The 20,479-nt window shown below is 44.7% G+C and overlaps 3 protein-coding genes across 6 annotated transcripts in view; 2 read left to right on the top strand and 1 right to left on the bottom strand.

The window, feature by feature from the left end:
- The first annotated feature begins 720 nt into the window (after window positions 1–720).
- Window positions 721–3,701, top strand: LOC117832353. Its single transcript, XM_034711443.1, has 3 exons — window positions 721–1,723; window positions 1,810–1,975; window positions 2,063–3,701. Exons 1-3 carry the CDS (start codon window positions 721–723, stop codon window positions 3,699–3,701), a joined length of 2,808 nt encoding a protein of 935 aa, XP_034567334.1.
- Window positions 3,702–5,664: 1,963 nt separating this feature from the next.
- LOC117831825 (somatostatin receptor type 2-like) lies at window positions 5,665–12,318 on the top strand. 3 transcript variants are annotated; one of them, XM_034710708.1, is made up of 4 exons: window positions 5,665–6,204; window positions 7,021–7,175; window positions 7,259–7,294; window positions 8,105–12,318. In XM_034710708.1, exon 4 carries the CDS (start codon window positions 8,152–8,154, stop codon window positions 9,262–9,264), a length of 1,113 nt encoding a protein of 370 aa, XP_034566599.1. In that variant the 5' UTR covers window positions 5,665–6,204; window positions 7,021–7,175; window positions 7,259–7,294; window positions 8,105–8,151; the 3' UTR covers window positions 9,265–12,318. The 3 variants fall into 3 exon arrangements, with proteins under 3 accessions (XP_034566599.1, XP_034566598.1, XP_034566600.1); XM_034710709.1 differs by lacking the exon at window positions 5,665–6,204 and adding an exon at window positions 6,643–6,714; XM_034710707.1 differs by lacking the exons at window positions 7,021–7,175; window positions 7,259–7,294.
- A 1,199-nt stretch (window positions 12,319–13,517) lies between these two features.
- Window positions 13,518–20,479, bottom strand: part of usp22 (ubiquitin specific peptidase 22) — a 31,610-nt gene continuing 24,648 nt past the window's right edge. For both annotated transcript variants that reach the window (XM_034711343.1, XM_034711344.1), the window contains 7 exons: window positions 20,158–20,263; window positions 18,927–19,085; window positions 17,777–17,903; window positions 16,878–16,969; window positions 16,368–16,430; window positions 15,814–15,963; window positions 13,518–15,730 (listed from right to left, as the gene is read on the bottom strand). In XM_034711343.1, coding sequence (XP_034567234.1) covers window positions 15,688–15,730; window positions 15,814–15,963; window positions 16,368–16,430; window positions 16,878–16,969; window positions 17,777–17,903; window positions 18,927–19,085; window positions 20,158–20,263 — 740 coding nt within the window. In that variant the 3' untranslated portion in view covers window positions 13,518–15,687. The remainder of the gene's footprint in view (window positions 15,731–15,813; window positions 15,964–16,367; window positions 16,431–16,877; window positions 16,970–17,776; window positions 17,904–18,926; window positions 19,086–20,157; window positions 20,264–20,479) is intronic.

Below are 20,479 nucleotides of genomic sequence, written 5' to 3'. Positions count from 1 at the left end.
ACATTTCATTGTCTCTGATTTGATGCATTCAGATGATCACATGATTGTTTTTCCTTGAGCCATAATTTCAGTTTACTTTTAAAAACACTGAGGTTTGTACAGTCTCTAATGTGAGTCGGGATTGAGTTCCATTTTCCTGCTGCTCTGACTGAAAATGCAGACTGTCCAAATGCAGTCTTCCTACGTTTAGCTGAACAGTCTCCTCTTGCTGATGCCCTGGTCTCCCTAAGATTGTTCCTGCAGAGTAACACACATTGTTTAAGTGGTGGTGGGGCCTGATCATTAATTAATTTATACATCAGACACATATCTACATAACAAAAAAAACTGTCAAGGGTCATTAAGTTATATTTCGTAATGATTTTACAGTGGTGGTACTTCCTTGTTTTTTTATCTAGAGTTTTCAGCGACTGTTTGTAGAGGGTGTATAGTGGTTTTAGAGTGGTTGCTCCAGCCTGAGACCAGCTCGTGGCACAATAAGATAAATGAGAAAAAATGAGAAAAAAAATCATTGAGTGCATGTATAGTTGAACGCGTAACGCGCCTTATACCGACCAAATATCAGTGGATATTTTTCCCCTTTCCAGTCACGATGTCTTCTACTGAGCCCCAGCCAAAGGGCCGGAACCGAAGGACAAAGAGGCTGCATCCTGCATATGCCCCGCGTCATGCGGGTCTTCAATCTCAGGCAGGTACCCTCACCCGATGTGCATAGCATGCATGGGCGCTAAACACGCTCGAGCATCGCTGGCGGACCCTCAGTCATGTTCTCACTGTGAGTCCATGTCTGAGAAAATCCTGGAGAGGAGGCCGAGAGTGGCGGTTGCCAACAGGCAGGACCCATGTCTGTCTGGAGCCACCCCTAAAGCCAGCACCCATCAGCCGCGAGCTGAGATGGACTGGGCGACCATAATGGAGACTGACTCCCCAGTTATGCCTCCTTTGTTCGAGGAGCTCCTCGACCTGGAGCGGGGAGAGGAGGATGCAGAGGGCGGTGCAAACTCTGACCTCCTTGATTTGAATGAGATGGTGGATGAGGAGGATGACTCCACATTCCCCACTCAGCACTCCAGACCCCCCAGTGCGTCTGATGCTGCTCCCCAAGTGGACAGCAGCCTTTATGAGGTCTGCAAACGGGCTGCAGAAAAACTGGGTATCCAGTGGCCTGCAGCTGAGGACGCAGAGGGGGCAGAAAGAGATTTGTATGACGGTAAGAGGCTGCCACCAGCCCAGCCGGCAGCAAAACAACTCCTGCCACCAGTGCCTGCTTGTATGAAGGAGATGAGCCGGTACTGGTCCAGCCCGTTTAAGAGTAAACTCCCTGCCAAAGGTTACTCTGAGCTGGAAATTAAAGGAATGGGTGAATTGGGGCTGGCCGAACCCCCAAAGGTAGAGCCTTCAGTGGCTTTTCACCTTCACCCTGACCGCTGCTCTGTGTCAGCGTCCAGCAGCATTTCTCTGCCAGGCAAAACAGAGCGCCTCACAGCCTCTGTTTTGCAGAGAATGTACAGATATGCTGCACAATCAGTCTGCTCTCTGAACGCTCAGACTCTACTTTCTGCATACCAGGCAGAAATGTTGGAGGAGATGGGCCGGCAGCTGGACTCCGGAGCCCCTAACCCGGTTCTCTGGGACGAGATCTGTGTTGTTAATGACCTCATCCTGCGCTCCTCACGAGGCGAAGTGCAAGGTTGTGGCCATGTGATGGGACTGGCTGTTGCAGGTGAGAGAGCTCTATGGCTGAGCCTCTCAGGCCTGAGTGACACACAGAAAGTTGAGGTAATGGATACTGCATATGACCCCTCCAAGGGTCTTTTCGGCCCAGCGCTGGAATAAATGAGGGAAACCAGTACCCTCAGGAAGCAGGAAGGCGAAGCCTTCAACCTCTGCCTGCCCAGGAAACAAGTCCCTCGCCCCGCTCGGGCTCAGAGGGCTGGCTTTGCTGCTTCTGCAGCAGCAAGGGGGAGACCAATGGGTGCCAGACCACAGAGGCAGACAGCTGGCTCACAGTCTAACCAGCAGCCCCGGTCAGGAAACCCAGGTCAGTGGGGCTCCCGGTCAGTGGGTACTTCCTCGTCCCAAAGAAAGGGAGCACATCACTTCGCCCCATTTTGGATCTCCGTGTGTTAAACAAGCACCTACAAAAATACACGTTCAGGATGTTAACACACAAAGTGCTTTGCCGCTCCATCCGTCCGGGCGATTGGTTTGTAACAATCGATCTCACGGACGCGTATTTCAACATTGCAATTTATCCATCACACAGGAGGTTTCTCAAATTCGCTTATCAGGGAAAAGCCTACGAATACCAAGTCATCCCATTCGGGCTGGCTTTGGCACCGAGGGTGTTCACCAAGTGTGTGGAAGCAGCGCTGTCGTTACGGAGCAGCAGCATCAGAATATTCTCGTACATAGACGATTATCTGATATGCTCCCATTCACGCGAACAGGCAATCAGAGATTCAGCTGTGGTGACAGGTCATCTCAGGAATCTTGGGTTCAATATAAACTGGGGGAAAAGCAGATTACAACCCAGTCAATATACAGAATACCTGGGGCTCAGCATAAACTCCCTCTCTTATCGTGTCACGCTATCAGAGGGGAGATTAATGTCTCTCATGCATTGCCTCTCCCTTTTCGAGTGGGGAAAAGTCATATCATTCAGACTATGCTTACGCCTGCTCGGCCTCATGGCTTCAGTGATATCTGTAGTGCCCCTGAGGCTTCTTATGATGAGGGATTTTCAGCGCTGGGTATCGGCGTTGCGCCTCTGCCCGCGCAGACACCTCAGCCACCGAGTGAAAGTAACGCCGACGTGTTTGGCTGCTCTCCGCCCATGGAGGGACGCTGCGGCTCTCGCGTCAGATGTCGCGCTCGGCACGGTGTCATCCAGGGTAACCATGACGACAGACGCGTACCTGTCAGGCTGGGGAGCGACCTTGTCGGACAGAACAGTGAACGGTACCTGGAGCCCGAGGCTGGCTCAGGCCCACATAAATGTTTTAGAGCTTTGGGCAGTGTTCCTAGCTTTACAGCATTTCCTGCAGTTTATCCAGGGTCACCATGTTCTGGTGAAAACGGACAACTCCACAATGGTGGCGTATATAAACCGCCAAGGCGGAACTCGCTCACTACAGTTACACACGTTGGCTCGGAAAATTATCATGTGGAGCAGCACACGGCTCCTGTCACTCCTGTCACTGGCGACACATTTGCCAGGGGTGTTGAACAGGGGGGCGGATCTTCTGTCACGAGGGAACCCGCTATACGGGGAAAGGACACTCCATCCGCAGGTGGTGGAACAAATATGGCAGAGATACGGCCGGGCAGCCGTAGATCTCTTTGCCTCGCGAGAAAACGCTCAGTGTCCGCTGTATTTCTCCCTGTCCGAGGTGAATGCCTCTCTGGGTATGGATGCTCTAGCCCACCCATGGCCAGACGTGCTGCTTTATGCATTTCCTCCGCTCAGCCTGATCTCTCCCACATTAGCCAGGGTGAGACAGCAGAGTTTGTCGCTGATTCTGATTGCACCACAGTGGACATTGAAGCACTGGGTAGCAGAGATAACACAAATTCTGGCAGACGAGCCGTGGCCTCTCCCCATACGCAGGGATATTCTGACCCAAGCGCACGGCGAGATCTACCACCCGCACCCGGACCGCATAGCGCTCTGGGCTTGGCCCGTGAGAGGTGGAACCTGAACGCAGCAGGCTTGCCGGCGCAGGTTATAGACATCATTCAGAGTGCGAGAGCACTCGCAACCCGCTCTCTTTACAGTGGTAAATGGCGGGTTTTTGAGGAATGGTGTGTCATGGGACAGATCGTTCCTTATCAGTGTTCAGTGGTTGACCTGTCTTTTCTGCAGGAACTGGTGGATAAGAAAAAGGCATTTTCTACAATTAAAGTGTACTTAGCGGCCATCTCCGCATGTCATGTGGGCTTTGGGGATAAGCCTGTGGGGCAACATCCTCTTGTGTGCCGGTTCATGAAGGGTGCACGGCGCAAGCTCCCAGTTTCCAGGCTCCTGGTGCCCCTGTGGGACCTTTCAGTGGTTTTGGATGCCCTCTCTCGTCACCCATTTGAGCCTATGGGGGCAGTAGAGATGAAGTTTGTTTCTTTGAAAACAGCTTTGATTTTGACATTAACCACAGCGAAACGCGTGAGTGATTTACAGGCTTTGTCTATTCGCCTTTCCTGCTTACAGTTTGGCCCAGGGCTCACCAAGGTCTGCCTGCGGCCCAACCCTGTGTTTGTGCCGAAGGTGCTGGAGTCAGCCTACAAGTGTCCCACAGTGGAGCTTTTGGCGTTCAACCCACCCCCTTTCTCCTCAGTGGAGGAGCAGAGGCTGCACACTTTGTGCCAGGTACAGGCTCTGCACATGTATATGTGTAGGACAGCAGAGTTCAGAAAAGAGGACCAGCTGTTTGTATCATGGGCAACCCCTCATAGAGGTAAGCCGTTGTCACGCCAGAGGCTGTCACATTGGATTGTGGAGGCTATTTCTCTGGCTTATAGTTCGAAGGGCTTGCAGCAAGATTTAGCGCCTCACCTACTGACTGGGTGCAGTGTTGGTCACAAACCCTTCATCCCCATGTTGACAGATGGAACATGGGTCAAACAATAAAAGTTAAAAACACATCATATTAATTTTTCTGAAACAGTGTTTCTCTCATTATAGTTTCTTTTCATTGTGCTGATTTATGTCCATGTGTTCATTTTTCTGAGAAGTGTAATTATTTCTTTAAAAAAGATGAATGATTGACAGCTCTGTTGACAAATGCTGAATCCTGCAGCCTTCTGTGTTAGTAGAGTACAGGAGCAACGGTCAGTGAGAGTAAACATTAAGAACACTAACAGAAGGGTCATTGAACTACCCAGAGCCATCAGTGTCTGCTTCAAATCAACACAATAATCTGTCGTGCTGTGGACTGTGCCCATGTCACTTCTGCGCATGCCTGTCAGCAACCATGGAAGAGTTTTTTTTGGCTTCACATATCACAGAGGGCGGAAATAATTGCAGTGGCACGTTGACAGTTCTATAGTCAACAGTCCTAACCACCTTAATCATCCACTTTCCCTGGTTTCTTAATGGTTACAAAAGTAAATGGGTCCATGAACATCTGATACTGTAGCTTTAACACAGGAGAACACATAATATGATTGTTTATCACCTAATGTTTTTGGCTTGTATTAACTGCTTGCCTGCAAATTGCTGGAGTAAGGTACATTAACATTTTCTCAGACAGGACATTAGACACTCAATGATAGGAAGCAGCCAATTAAGTTGCACAGCAGGCATTGTCTATTGCCTCAGTGGGAATTAATTAATAAATAAGACGTGTATTTTCTTATACTTACTTATTTTAATACATTACAAGTCAAAAATGTTTTTTCGATAAATGTGTTCATTAGAATAACACTTTGGGAAGGGGTCCGAGCAAGACATTTTGGGGGCAGGTCTTGGTTTGTTGATGGTTATTTACCAGCCCAGAAGGTTTATTACTTATAAAAACATTACAGAGGAAAATCTCCTCTCATCTCATTTTTAAAAAGAGTCTATTTTGAAAGTTCTCACTTCTCTTTCAATCATAAAAGGCAGTTTTTTAGAAACCACTGTCACTGTCCCTCTGTGAGAAACAAGACTGAGTGAATTCTACAAAAGAAGATTATTTTAAAGAGAAAAAAGGTAGTACTGAAACCTTTCTGCCGTGTCTGAGAGGCTCTCTGTGTTTGTATGTAGACGACGGGTTGCAGTTTAAACGATGATCTGTCAAAATCTTGTAGCCCACTTTCTTATCCCCTGACCAACATTTTAACCGAGTGCGGTATGGCTTTAACTCCACGCATCATTGAGTTTTGTCGTGATTAGATTGCAGCCTAGCTCCATCTGTATGCGGTATCGGATATCTGTATCAGAGAACACAGCCTATCCATCGTTCAGAGGTGAGTGTCTTCAGCACCTCCTCGGCGGCGCTCATGTGCGCCCTTTCACATCTCCACGCTCTCCTGCTGGGTCAGTCACTGCGCGCACCACATCAGGAGCGCATCGCAGCCAAGTGCAGAGCCAAGCGAGTCGACCTTTTCTGTCAGTTTCTTCTCGCGTGTCGTGGTGAATGCATCATGGGATTTTCACTTCGATGCTGGTGAGAAAAACTTGAGGAATAGCAGAAGATGAAGATGGCCAAAAGACAAATGCTTCATCAGGTAAGAGTGGATTTTTGTTTGTGAATAGTGGTACAGAATACAATTGCAGGTAAAACAGCTGATTTACAGAGGTATGGTGAAATGGCACAGATGTGCATGTATGAAGACAACATCAACAGTGCGCTGTGATTTCTCCATTTCAACGAAGTTGGACGGATTTGCTAAAATGACCATATGTGCGTCATTTTCAGCGGCATTTGCTACAGTCCAAACTGTGGTGTGTCATTTTCCAAGTATAACAGTTTCATGAAATATTACTAATATTGATGTCCTTGTATGTGAATATCCTTGGATTTCATACCACTCACTCCCAAGTCAGTGGAGTTATTGTGGGAATCTCCTGGCCAGACTTTGTATTCATTTTATTTCCCATAGGGTGGATTTGAATAATTAACTACCAGCATGTGATAATTGATCCAGTCATTCAGCTGTTAATCCATATCTTCCAGACAGTAATAGCAAAAGGCAGTGAATTTCATAATCTGGATGAGTGAAGAACAAAGACATAAAGTAAATACTTTTCAAAACAGTATTTCTCCTGATGCTCTTTTGGTAGAATGCATGTGTGAGTGTGTTTAAACTGCACTGGTCTGGGCTGCCTTCTTAAAAAGAGTACCTGTTGCTTATTCCTAATCAATTCAAAAGTTCACTAAATAATATTTTATAACTGATATTAAATAATATTCATCCTTGCAGATAAAAGTGTCTGAACTCAACAGAGACACTGCATGCTTGGAGAGGGTTTCATGATGTTTCTGTTGGAATAATTAATCATCATATGCTTACTGGTTTATGCAAAGCTGTTTCTCCACACAGGTTGCCAACTGTTACATTACAGAAATACTATCCATCCTCCTGGCTCAGGGGGTGAATATTTATTGATACAGAGGCTATATTTTTATTGATTTTGCTGCCTGTTAACCAAAGGAAAAAAAGAGGAACAGCAGTGTCTACCTTGTTCTGCTTCCATGGTGAGAATGATAACCTGGCATAATACTGTAAAACCTCTTATGTTATTGGTACCAAACTAAGTTGTCACTGTGTTTGCCTCCAGTGCACCGGCAGTGACAAGCACTTCAATCTGACTGTGGTAAGGCTATTGGCAGTACAGTGATTCCCCCTCATTCAATTACTCAGGCAGGGATTAATTTACATCCATGCCCACCCCCTAATAAATTGAAAGAAAAAAAAGTGTCAGCAGAGAATGCAGAGCAGCTGATCATTTAGCAACATGTGAAGGGCAAGCGTTTCCCCCTGGGAGAGCTTATGACTGGAGGGTGAGCTGAGTGATTTCCCTCGGTAGCAGTGACTGAACAAATAAACACACAAGGAAAAATCTGGCCTACAGTCAGGAGCACTGCCTGAGGTGCTCTTATGTACACACTATCAATCAAGTCTGGCCTCAAGACAGAGGATTGAGACAGAAATCTATAAGATCCCCTCAGGTGTACCTTGGCCTCGGGGGTGATTAGAAAAAGGACATTTTCTTATTAAGTAAGTCTGAAGTAAGAGTTACCGACGGTTCTTATTTTCTCAAATCTAAAAAGATAAGCTTCTGTGTACGGATTTAGAAATCACACAGCGTATTATTTGGTCTCATCAGTCATGTGCTGAGTGTAGCCACTCGTCAAATTCAGATCAATTGCTTCAACAGACTTACCACTGCCAGCTAAAAGGTCTGTATGGAGAGAGGAAGAGAGATAACATTCAATAACTGATGAAGATGATGGCTGTGCGTCTTACTTTTCCTTTTCTGGAAAGCATAAAATCAATATCAAAATCTATATGAAGTGGGATGTAATTTCTTCTCTGTAACTGTCAGGGTTGTAAAAATCATTTATCATAAAAAGATGTATTTTCAAAATATTCTACAGCTGCTGATGTGTCTTTCTGTGCGCAGGTGTGATGTCATAATCCATGAGAGACGGAGAGAAACAGTGAGGCATCATGGACTCCTGGATCTTCCCATCATTCCCTCCAAATCTGTCGGAGCACCTCATGTACGACAGCTATATTCAGGGCAATGAGTCTGACCTCCATGGGAACTACACAGACCACACCTTCAACCAAACAAGCACAGTGGTCATCACCTGTTTGTACTTTCTTGTTTGTGCTGTTGGGCTCTGTGGAAACACTCTGGTCATCTACGTCATCCTGCGTTACGCCAAGATGAAGACGGTCACTAACATCTACATCCTCAACTTGGCCGTGGCTGATGTGCTCTTCATGCTGGGTCTACCATTCATTGCCATCCAGTTGGCGCTGGTCCACTGGCCGTTTGGTCCAGTGCTCTGCAGGGTGGTGATGACTGTCGACTCCCTAAACCAGTTCACATCCATCTTCTGCCTGATGGTAATGAGCATAGACCGCTATCTGGCTGTGGTGCATCCCATTAAGTCCACCAAATGGCGCAAGCCTCGCATGGCAAAGACGATTAACTTAGCAGTGTGGGGCGTTTCGCTGATGGTCAACCTTCCCATTGTAATCTACAGCGGCATCATCACAAAGCACGATGGCTGCTTCTGCACCATCGTTTGGCCTGAGCCTCAGGAGGCCTACTACACAGCCTTCATGTTCTACACCTTCATCCTGGGTTTCTTCCTGCCTCTCATGGTTATCTGCCTCTGCTACCTCTTCATCATCATCAAGGTGAAGTCCTCGGGCATCCGTGTAGGCTCCTCCAAAAGGAAGCGCTCAGAGCGAAAAGTAACCCGTATGGTGTCCATTGTGGTGGCTGTGTTTGTCTTTTGCTGGCTGCCCTTTTACGTCTTCAACGTCACTTCGGTAACGGGAACCATCAGCACCACGCCCATCCTCAGGAGCACCTTTGCTTTTGTGGTAGTTCTAGGGTACGCCAACAGCTGTGCCAACCCCATCCTCTACGCCTTCCTGTCGGAGAACTTCAAGAAGAGTTTCCAGAATGTTCTATGTCTTAAGAAAGTGGGCGGGCTGGATGAGGTGGAGCGCAGTGATAGCCGGCAGGATAAGTCTCGGATGATAAATGACCCTACAGAGACTCAGAGCACTCTGCTGAATGGAGACCTGCAGACCAGCATCTGAGAGGGCGATGAAAGGAGTCGCAAACAGATCTCTCTGACACCAGGGGCAAATCCAAAGGGGTGGCTAGGGGTGGCATGGGCACCCCTTGAAATCTGATTGGCCATCTCAGGTGCCACAAAATCCTAAGCGGGCCATAATGGCTTGTCAAAGGCACGACTGATGTCATACTATGTGCTTTCTTTGCATTTCAGTAAAGCACATTTCCTCATGTTTGTCCTCTGAACTGTGACTTTGACACAAATCTTCTTTTGAAGTTGTTAAAGAATTCGACTAAGATTTAAATGTTGCCACTCTGCTGTGCTACGACTTTAAGTCCAAACATATACACAGATATATAACATCTTTCAGATACTTCTATGTAAGCTGTCATAGTAGATATGATATGTGGAGATAGAAAGGCTAAAATAATGATGTAAAGTTCGTATGTGCACACAGGTATCACGCCACCCCTGCATCAGTTCAGCCACCCCAGACAAAAAAAACTGAGGACACATCCCTGTGTGATAGTAAAAGCAGCCAGCTCGTATCAGCTTCTTAGAGGCTGCGTGACAGAGGGAGAGGATGTGGTTGTCCCTCATCCAGTGGACAAAAACCAGCAGATAGGAAACATAGAATGTGGGAATGGACCTTCCTTCTCATAGGTTTGTTGTTCACAAACCCAAAAAAACATAACCAGTGGCTCAAACTTTGGGCTATATGCTGTAAATACAGGAGGAATCTGTTTGACTGTTTGCTCTGTGTATTCACTCCAGGGTGACGTAGAGCAGACACTAACACCCACCAGCAAATGGTCCCCTTGGTGACATGAATCCCTCCCTGGAGAGCCTAGATTATAGGCATAGTTTACAGCAGAGGGCGTGTGCCAAGTTCCCTCAGACTTATTGTGTAAAATATCAACTCAGAATGGGATCACATGCTGTGTAACAACATTTTATTATTCCTCTGTTATCCCTTTTGTCTTGTACGCAGGCTATTTTCACTGGAGAGAGGTTTGCCTGTAAATAACCGACAGTCTGTTTTGTATTTAATGTCATTTCATCTGGAAACACTCATTCTTGTGAATATTTAATGATTTTTCCAACACAGAATCTGTCCAGCCAATGCCATTAGTTTTTGTGTTCTGTGGTACAACAGTCTGATTAAATGTGCAACCACTTTTACATGCAATAGAATTGCTTCAGATGTGAATAACAGTGTTAAATCAGCATCCTGAGTTCAATAAAGCCACATGCATAATTTACATTAGATTAGACAGTACTGGCTCTATGAATAAGCCAGCCCGGCTTTTAACCAAAGTGCTGCTATAATGTATTGACCCTATATTATGGTGTAAAGTAGTGTCTCTGTATGGAATGGTTCTTTGTCATGGCTTGGGTTATGATTACTCATGCATAACATGTGATAGTGTTGCTGTTATCGTTTGCAGTTGTTACCGTTGCCGCTTTCGTAAAAATACCAGACTGCATGGATCTAAATTATTAACAATGAATGGTGAGATGTGGCCCAGCTTCATGTTTTTTCATGGCATCTGAGAGCATATCAAACAGCTCAGATAGCATTTGGTGAATGTTTTTTTTAGTACCATGTCCCTCCCTCCTAGCTCACAGGTCCCAGGCAACCTGCTGACTGACCTATTTGGGCAGAATCATAAGAAGTACATGGGTCATATCCCAAAATTAGCTTTATATGATTGATATAAGCACATTTTCTTTCATGGATTAGTTCAGTCTACCATTATTTCTCCTCTTTTTTTATACTGCAGATAACACGGATCTGTTACTGTCTGAGTCTTTCCACTTGTGTTTCTTCTATTCTTCTATTTCTCTCACAAGGGGCTTAGCTATTCCCATGCTGCCCCACATTGCAAGCAATGTTTTGAACACTTTGTATGCTGCTGCCAGCCTATCCTCTTCTTATGATCTGTGGCATGTATAGGAGGCCACATCTCAAGTGTGTCTGCGGGTGTCTCAGTGACGTGAATTTGTGAAGGGCTAGAACACTTTTCCTCGAGAGGCTTCAGTGTTCCTTTATCGTCACCATCCTGCTGCTCCCGGAGTCCAACCTGTGACTCCCTGTCTGTCGTTTGTAGTTTGATTACTATCTTTGTCAAACCTTTACGTGTGCAGGCTCCCTCATACGCACCAAAGCCTGTGACAGAGTATGATTTATGTGCAATGAATTCAGAGGCTGCTGCATTGATCTAAATGTCCCAGCTGGACAGTTTGAGGGAAAAAATGTTGTTACTGATTTTAATATGTATATATATTGAACTTAACACACACAAAACATTCCAGCACCTTAATTTGACTATGTGCATGAACTCCCTCATGTGTGTCAGATTTGATAAACAGAAGTGCATTGTAGACTCCTAGACATGACTTATCGGATTCCACCTCCAATCCCTCTCCCTGCAGTATTGTGGAATTTGTAACGTGGTCTTATTACCGCTAGAAGATACGACACACCTTTTGTGTCTTACATTTCCATAGCAACAGTGACTGAGCCTTTTGGTCCCATGGTTACATTCATTAGCATAATAATAATAACGGAGGGATGACTCTGGACACGGATAATGAATGCAGACATTGCTCAGATGACTGAAGAAAAATAACACACAAAAAGGGTGCATTAACACCCCCACCCACCGAGCTGTGAAAACATCCGTTATATAAAACCTAGTTTACGTGTACACATGGTTTGTGTTCAAATTGTTCAGTAATATATGTAGTACAAAACTACTTGCTTAACGTATGAATATTCATTATTTTGTAAGTTATCATTCTACTGTTGTAGAGTTCTTATGTACTTGACTTTTTACAACACTGCTGACAGTTTTCATTTTCAGCTTTTATTTTGAAAGGTTGCATTTTTCAAGACTGTACAGCAGATTTTCTGTTTGTTCCATTTGTGTTAAAAACATCACCAGGGTTGTTAGAGGTTTTACTGTTTCTGAATATATATTTTTTTGGTGTGTGTAGAAACATAAAGTTTGATGGAGCAGACAAAGGCTGTATAGTAACTGTGTTCAAACTAAATAAAAGAAGTCAGAAGAGACATACAGTCTGTACTTTCTGCTTATGCAACAATAACAGTGTAGTAAAAAAAAAAAAAAAAAAAACGTAGAGTAAGACCTTTAAGAAAATCAAAGGCCAATGAATGAATACAAAGGTTTTAATAATGGGGTTTATTTTTTGTATTAAATGTAAAGCCTGGTTTTGAAAATGACACAATTATGAGGCATCACAAGTGATCTGTTTTTCATGCTTCTAACATGGTCTTTAAGTTTTTAACATCTACAAATGAATCCTGTTTGCTATCCTTGACATGAGGTTCCCACATTCAAAGCTCCTGTGGGGAACTTCCTCTTTGTGTCAATGTAGGCCTCCCTCCTGTGTGCAGAGTGACATACCTTTGCTGATCCTGTCCTGGACATGTGCAGGTACTGTTTTCTGGGTAAAGAAAATACATTTTCTTTGTGCCACTCTTTGCCTTGTCTCATATCTACCCCTTGCGTAGGTTTGCAGAGGTTAAAAACTAAAATATAGAAGCTGCATCTCTTTCTGCTTGACAGTCTTGTGGTCATAGAAAACCCCTAAGTAATTTTCAGTCTGTTTCATAAACAATTAAAAACTCCTTACAGGAGCTTTAATTTGTAAATAAGTTTTCATTTTACCTTTGCACAGAAACCTAATTACAGATGTGATTTAATCCTCATCACAGAATTAATCTGTGCCACTCTGTTTGGCCACAGGATGGCGCCAGAATCAAACTTATAACTAGAGCTGCTCCAAGGCCTGAAATATGTCACAGTGTGAAAGAGAGCTCAAAAGGTAGATTGTGGGTTAACAGCTGTGTTCATTTGCTCTTTGGAAAAAGATAAATAAATAAAAAAGCAGCATTAACTGAGCAGAATGTTCTCTAACACAAGGGCGCATTGGCAGTAACAAATAGAAAGTAGGCTGCCCTTTTCTTTGGGGCTTTTTCAATATGCCAACCACTTCCATCGCATTCACACTATATGTTGAATTCACAGTTTTACACATTTTCACACAAATTATAGAGGCTGCGACCTAAAGTGCCCAACAGCCCATCAGTACAAATCGCATTCACACACTGACAGCCATGCCTTCAGGAGAAACTCAGGGTAGTTAAAGATGACAGCAAACGCCAGCTCTTAAGCTACGGGAAATGTCCCTGGAAATTAAGCCAAGTGTGAAGGGAATAATAAGACAAAAGACTGCACGTACACATTCCAGTTTTGTTCTGAGTTTAATCACTGAAACGGGTAATGAAGCTCTCCTCTTCCTTTTCGTTTCAGCTGCGTCCCTGAATGCCCTTGGGTGGCCTTAACTGCTCCATGATACATCGAAACCAAAGTGCGAACATTTCAAAAGTCTTTGATTTTACTGGTCAGAAACCCACTGTTGCCCTCCAGCTGAGGTTATGCAGCAGACCAAAGGATATGCATGTTTGTTTTCAATTACAGAGCAGCTTAACAACCAGAGGGTTGTGTGTGTTTTTCTTTTTTTAATGTGGCATTACTTTGTGAAAGGTTAGAGCCCTCATCTTATACATGAGTCAATAGTTTTTTTTATTCTGTATTTTTCTTATACATACACAATCAGTGATATTCAAACAAAACAGACCACAACAACCTGATGTGTATGTGCATTATCTAAAGTCTGACTTGACAGCATACTGATTGAATAGAGCACTGGGTTTACTGCACTGCAGAGGCGAGACACACCACGAACCACACCGGTCTGCACCAGCCACACACGGTTGCCATGGAGAAGATTAACACTGATGGATTCAGAGCCAGGCTGTGGTCGCATAGTGCCCATACACGTGCAATATGTGTCTTGGCCACTTTATATATTTCACATGATTCTCTTCACATCCCAGAACAAAAATCCTGATGGGCAACAGGCCTTGAGGCATTACTGAGGGCAAATTTTTCACATTGTATAAGATCATGAGAGCCCAGTTGCATGCAGTGATGTTAAACGGGCTTTGTTATTCTTTTTATCTTTTTTTTTTTTTTGCACACAGCATCCAAGGTGTTCAATGAGGAGAGACCACAGCATTCTCACATATAATAGGACCTCATGTGGAGTTCATGTATTGAGTCTTCTCTTCAGAATGCTGTACGAAACCCAAAGCTCACATTCAACATACGATTCATAAACAGCAAAGGTGAGCCAATTTAATCACCACCATCATTATACCAACAATTCCACAAGAATGAAAGTATAATACGTTCAAAAACATTTCCAGTACCAGGACAGCGAGGGGCATATGACTGTACTGAAAATAAAAAAAAGACACTGAAAAGAACAGTATACAAAATTCAATGAGTCGCTAAAAAAAATAGATATTCCCTGCCCTCAACCAGACTGAAAAATAAAAACAATCAACACAGTAAATAATGGAACATGAGCACACTCAGGTCCAAATCTGCTTAGTTTCCATGGCAGCACTTCCCCAGCAACTGGCAAAGGCAGCGTCTCTAAGCTCTCCCATGTTTTCTTTGCTCTTAAAAAATAGATGTATACTAGATTCATACAGTATCTCATAACTAAAGTCACAAATGATAAGAATCATAATCATACCTTTAAAATGTTCTTGCAAAGTTCATATAATACGTTGATTCTATTTTTTTTTTCTTTTTTCTTTTTTTTTTTGCATTCAGTCCCGTATGCATATGACGACAAACTGTCCTCCATGATGACTAAGTTAAATGCTTGGTCAGTTGAAACAAGAGCACCATGGGAGAGAAATGGAGGGGGTGTGTGTGCATGTGTGTGTATGTGTGTGTGCATGGGTGTGCGTGTGTGAGTGTATGTTTGTGAGCCTGTGTGAGCCTGTGTGTGTGTGTGTGTGTGTGTGTGTGTGTGTGTGCGTGTGTGTGTGCGTGTGCGTGTGCGTGCGTGTTGACGGTGGGGAATCAGAATACTGTAAGAAAAAATCCAGATGTGCCCGATCAACATGACAGCCGGTCAGGCTCAGACTCTGCCCCTGCAGCAGGAATGGGAAGGGAGAGAGAGAGAAAGTGAGGGGTTAGGGTAAGGGTTAGGCTCTTCCCCTGTTTTCTTTTGCTCGAGCCTGGATCTGATGACAGCCTCCTCCTCTTTCACCACCACCACCTCCTCCTCCTCCTCCTCCTCCTCCTCTCCTCTTCATTCAGTTTTGTCAAGTAGATGCCAAGAAGTAGCTCAGTGCTTGTTTTTTTTTCTTTTGAAAGGTTGCATGATTTCACACGTCTTATTTTTATTTTAGTTTTGCCCTCCACAGCTGGAGGTGCAGACTGGTAGTCAAAGAGTTTCAGGTAGGTTTGTGTGTTTTTTTGTGTCTCATCCTGTCCCCAGTCCCTGGACTCTCTTTTTCGAAGCAGTGGTTCTCTGTGGTCAGTGGTCGCACAGACTACTCATACTCGAGGAACTGTTTATGGTAGAATAAGAGATACCTGCGGGAGGAAAGAAAAGAAACATCACAACAGATCCTGAGTTGTATTTCTTTCTGCTGTTAGTATCCTGTTTCTATTCTTACCCTTCACTATCAAGTACATCCTTAATGCTGGCCTTGGTGATTATGGCATCATCACATTTGAACCACTGGTCTTTGTGCTGGCGGATGAAGCTGGTGTAGTGGCCACTCTCTAACGTGCCTTGGTGGTTGACCACCGCAAACAAGGAATACCTGAAAAAAAAGGAAAGAAAATGTACAAGTTTTTGTTACTTTTTCAAACTTCACCTGAACACAACACCTCATAAAGCTCCATTATTCTGCATGGACGCTTTCCTTTGTCTGGCAGACTGTGTTTGGCTCCACTACAAGCAACCTGTCAGAGGTATTAAGACAGTGAATTCCTCCTAAATGTCCTGGAAAATGAAAGCTATTGTAGCTGCCATGGATGAAGAAAACTAAGCAGCTTTTAATAGGCTTCAAATTGATTTCATTTGGTGAAGTCAAGGCTGGATGCTTCAAATCATTACTGTTTCTTTGATAGAGTAGACGTTTGTATTGTGATGTCAGTGCTGCTGTGAAGTGACAGAGTTCTAATGAATCACTTTGCTGTAGTACATGTTTTCTGAGGTACTTACTTATTGTCGTTGTTTAGTACATCAACCGTCTGTTGATACTGCCCGTTCATTCTGCTCTCTTTACTGCAGGAGAGGGAGGAATGACAACATGTTAGCACTGATTATGCTTTATGCTAAGCATGCTACAATCACGCATGGATCCACTAGGTGGCAGAGTTATCCTATCTATGAAGCAGAGATTTTCCCTCTGCCTGATCCTCTAACCATCACTGTCTCTGAACAGAGCTGAATGGATGCTGGAGTCAGGGGTGGGGCCTGCTGCTGCATGCTCCTCTGACACTAGTTAATATTTATAGGGTACATTTAGTAATGCTGTTCTGGCAAAGGTACAGCTGTGTGTGATTACATTACAGCATGTATTAATAGTCAATCATACAGTATGTTCATGTTCAAACGCTGAAATGTAACAAAGAAACTCAATAGCTGCTGTAGGGGTTGATTTTGTGAATACTTGAAGGACGTGATTCACAGGATATGTAGAGAAAAATAGGCTGCTTGCTGGAGGCTTACCTGGATGCCATGAAGGGCGTCATGTCCAACTCTAGAGGGAAGGAAACATATGTAGTGATCTTCCTCCGCAGTTTGGCAGAGTGCTCAAACCGCTGGGGACGGCCAGAGAGGATGAGACAGGCGAGAGAGAGCGGGGGGGGGAAGGGGCAAGAGACGGAGAGAGAGTCAAAGAGAGGGGAGGGGTGGGGGTTGGGTAGAGAGGACACATGTTTAGAAATAACAGGCATCACCATCACATCACACAAAATACAAACACAGCATTGAAAAGTGAAAATGCATGTTTCTCACCCCAGCTGTGAGACATTTACACATTTGCAACAAGATAATCCCAGGCTTGGATTGATCTTCTTGTAGCCTGTTCCCTATGAATATCATAAATACATCATGGGCCTCTTATACAGTTATAATAAATAAAACATGGACAGTGGAAGACTGTACAAGTCGTTCAAATCACAGGTGTTCTGGGACACAGTGTGAAAGGGCTACAGGGTGGGAGGTAATGCACCAACAACTGAATGAGGTTATGAACACACCTACGCACAGGCGATGGAGCAGACAGCTAAGTCACTGCGAAAAAACTGAAGTTAGCCTCCAGCTGATGTGAGGCAGCACACAGCGGGCAAAACGGATATGTAACACTATAACGATGGATCTCTGTGGGTCAGTATGCAAGGATTGTATTAATAGAAATAAAAACAGCTTCTACTTTGGAATTTGAATGTTCACATCACGCAGCAGTTTACATGACACCACAGCATCTGCTGCGTTTTGGAGTAATGAGTAAAATTAGACGTGTGAGTGATAAAAGCAGCGTTTACCCTTAAATAATCAAACTGTCAGACGGTGACAGATAATGTAACAAAGGATAATTGGCAGCGCACTGTCGGCGGCTGACTCACTTTGAGATGGAAACATGCTACGATGGGGAGCTTCTTCATTGTCAGCTGTTTGGTGGACTCCTGGTAACTATGGCAACCGCCGCACTTGATTTTGGCACTGCTTCCTAGATGCTCAGGCCGTGTAAACCTGCAGAGAGGAGTAGGGTAGGAATAAAAAGAGAAGAGGAGAGGGTGTGTGAAAGCAAGGAACATGTGGGCAAACAAAGTGAGAGACGGTTGAAAAATGAAACACAATATTATGGTTATGATATCACGGTGTCACAGCTCAACAGGCGTCGCCTCTGCACTCCTGCAACAGCTCGTTCTTGTACTGTATACGGGGTGAATGTGCTTCAAATCCACCTGCAGAGGTTTGGTGCAGGCAATCTGTACGTTAGCCCACCCAACCCAGAGCCCTGCTGGTATTGCCAACGCCTCTATCACCACGGCAACAGCACCAACCAGTTCTGTACCTTTAAGAGACTTGCTGCAGCAACTAGGGGTGTGTGAGGAGCTGCAGTAAAAAAAAAAAAAAAAAAGTCTGAAGGAAAGGAGGCGAGGGAACGAGAGGGGGAGGATGAGATGAATGCGAGGGGGTAGAGAGTGAGGGCATGAGGGAAAGGGAATTAGGTAGAGGGAGGGGGAGGGGGGGATGAAATAAGATAAGTAAGGAGTGGAGGAAAAGAAATTGCAAGAATGAAGCATCAGTAGAGGAGATATGAGAGGTCACACCTGCTCTGCCAACCTGGTGATGCTTGAAGATTAAAAAAGGGATAACAGGTCTGTTGGGCCTGTGCAGACGACACATGTGACCCCGCGGACAAGTGGTGGGATGAATGTGATTTATTTGTCTACAGGTGGAGACAATTGATACCACAGAGCTCAGAGAGGTGGAGGAAGGGATAGAGGGAAATAAGCCTCTTGAAAAGAAAGTCATTTAAAAGCTGCAGGACTTTATTTAATGTTCGAATGTAGCACAATCAGGACGGGCAAGCAAGCTCTGAGTAGTTCTGTATAACGAAGATAACTTTTGGGGCTTTGGCAAGAACCACCCTAGATCTTAGAGACCTTAAATCTTGATCAACCAAGGTAACTGTGAAATTACTCCAGACTCCAGAAAAAAAAAAGACCCCTTAAAACCAGAGAAAAACTACAACAAGACAAGCTGTACCTGCGTAGGCAGTCTGTAAGCGTGGTGGACCCTGACAGGTGACTCTCTCCATTCACCGTGCTGCCGTCCCCTCCAGGGCTGAGGGGCCAGAAAGGCGTAGATGAGCCCGGAAGATCCAGACTGATGTCCCAGAATGGATCTATCGTTGTTGAAACCCCACTATGGAAGAAAAAAAAAGGAAGAGAATCCACAGTCAGCTATGTTAGTGTGTCACTTACTCCAGGTTATGATGAAAGGATGATGACATAGAAGGTAATACACACAGCTTGAGGAGATTCTGATCATGTTTTTCTAAGCCTGCTGCAGTGTTATGTGTGTGTATCCACACTGTTCTTCAAGGTCCATTTACAACTCAATGAAGTGTTACATCAGGGAAAATTGGTTTTACATAAGGACTCTATATTATTACCTCCTGTTGACTGTTGATGGATTGCAGCCTGGGCATTATATAGAGGCTTCAGGTGTGGAATTCATGCAGTATGCAAATGAGGCTCACCTATTAACCTGATTGAAGGTGCTTTAAAACTAAAATGGTACTAACAGGTAGCCTTTAGGGTATGAAGACACATCCCTTCAGTAACATGGCACTAACATGGTACCATTACTCTTCAAAAGGCCTTAAAAGGAAGCACTCTTTGTTGCTCAAGGAACAATGCATAAGTAATGTGCGACCGAAGGCAGAGTTGTTTTATGATTCTGAAGCAGTTTAAGTTAGGGCAGAATGTTACACAACACATTGTGCACTAGCTCTACTTGAGGAGTCCCCATTTTACTGTAGTTGCACGTAATATTGCTTGGCTTGGCTTTCCTGTGCTTCACGGTTCAGTGTGACGTGTTAGTGTTAATGTGACAGGACAGCTCTAGGGGGCAGAAAGGCAACGCTTGGGCTGTGCCGCTGTCTAGACAACCCCCCCCCCCCCCCCCCCCCCCCCCCCACAGCAGCTCTGCAGGGATCAGGCCTTTAAATATGAGTGGTAAAGAGGACACAACCAGTGGTTCACCAATTCATGGAGAACAGGAGGCGTCTCCATTGATGAACCCGCCGGTATGAGGCATGAGCGGAATCAGGACACAATGTATGAATGAGTAGAAGTGGAAAAATGTTGTGCTGGGATGCTTCATTAAGATTAAGGAGCAAACATCTCATGTGGTGCTTGATTAAAGCAGATTCTCCTTTCCTTCTTCACACTCTTTGAAGTCAAAACATACCCAGACAGAGAGACAAACTCACTGGCAAACTTGACATGTAACATCTGATTGCAGGCCCCCGGTGAAGATTTGGTCAATGATGCAGTTACAGTGGTTTGGATTGTTGGCCTTCTTCCCGTTGTCGTCTCCTGAGGACCCAAAAAAGAGGAGACGGTAAAAATACACACACTGATAACAGCAACAACCTCTGAAGGACTCCGTCTGAGCCCTTATTCTCACTTTCCCCTTCCCCCCCTGCAGTGGACCCTCCCTGCCACTTCGCAACTCTGTGGATCCTCCACTTTTCTAATCGAAGCAAGCCTTACTGCAGGGTGTGTGGGTGAGTCAGCCTGTCATTGCACTGC

This window comes from Notolabrus celidotus, chromosome 20, assembly GCF_009762535.1.
Source record: "Notolabrus celidotus isolate fNotCel1 chromosome 20, fNotCel1.pri, whole genome shotgun sequence".
Taxonomy (NCBI): domain Eukaryota; kingdom Metazoa; phylum Chordata; class Actinopteri; order Labriformes; family Labridae; genus Notolabrus; species Notolabrus celidotus.
Note: the sequence above shows the minus strand (reverse complement) of the source record. Positions and strands in the feature narration are given on the sequence as shown.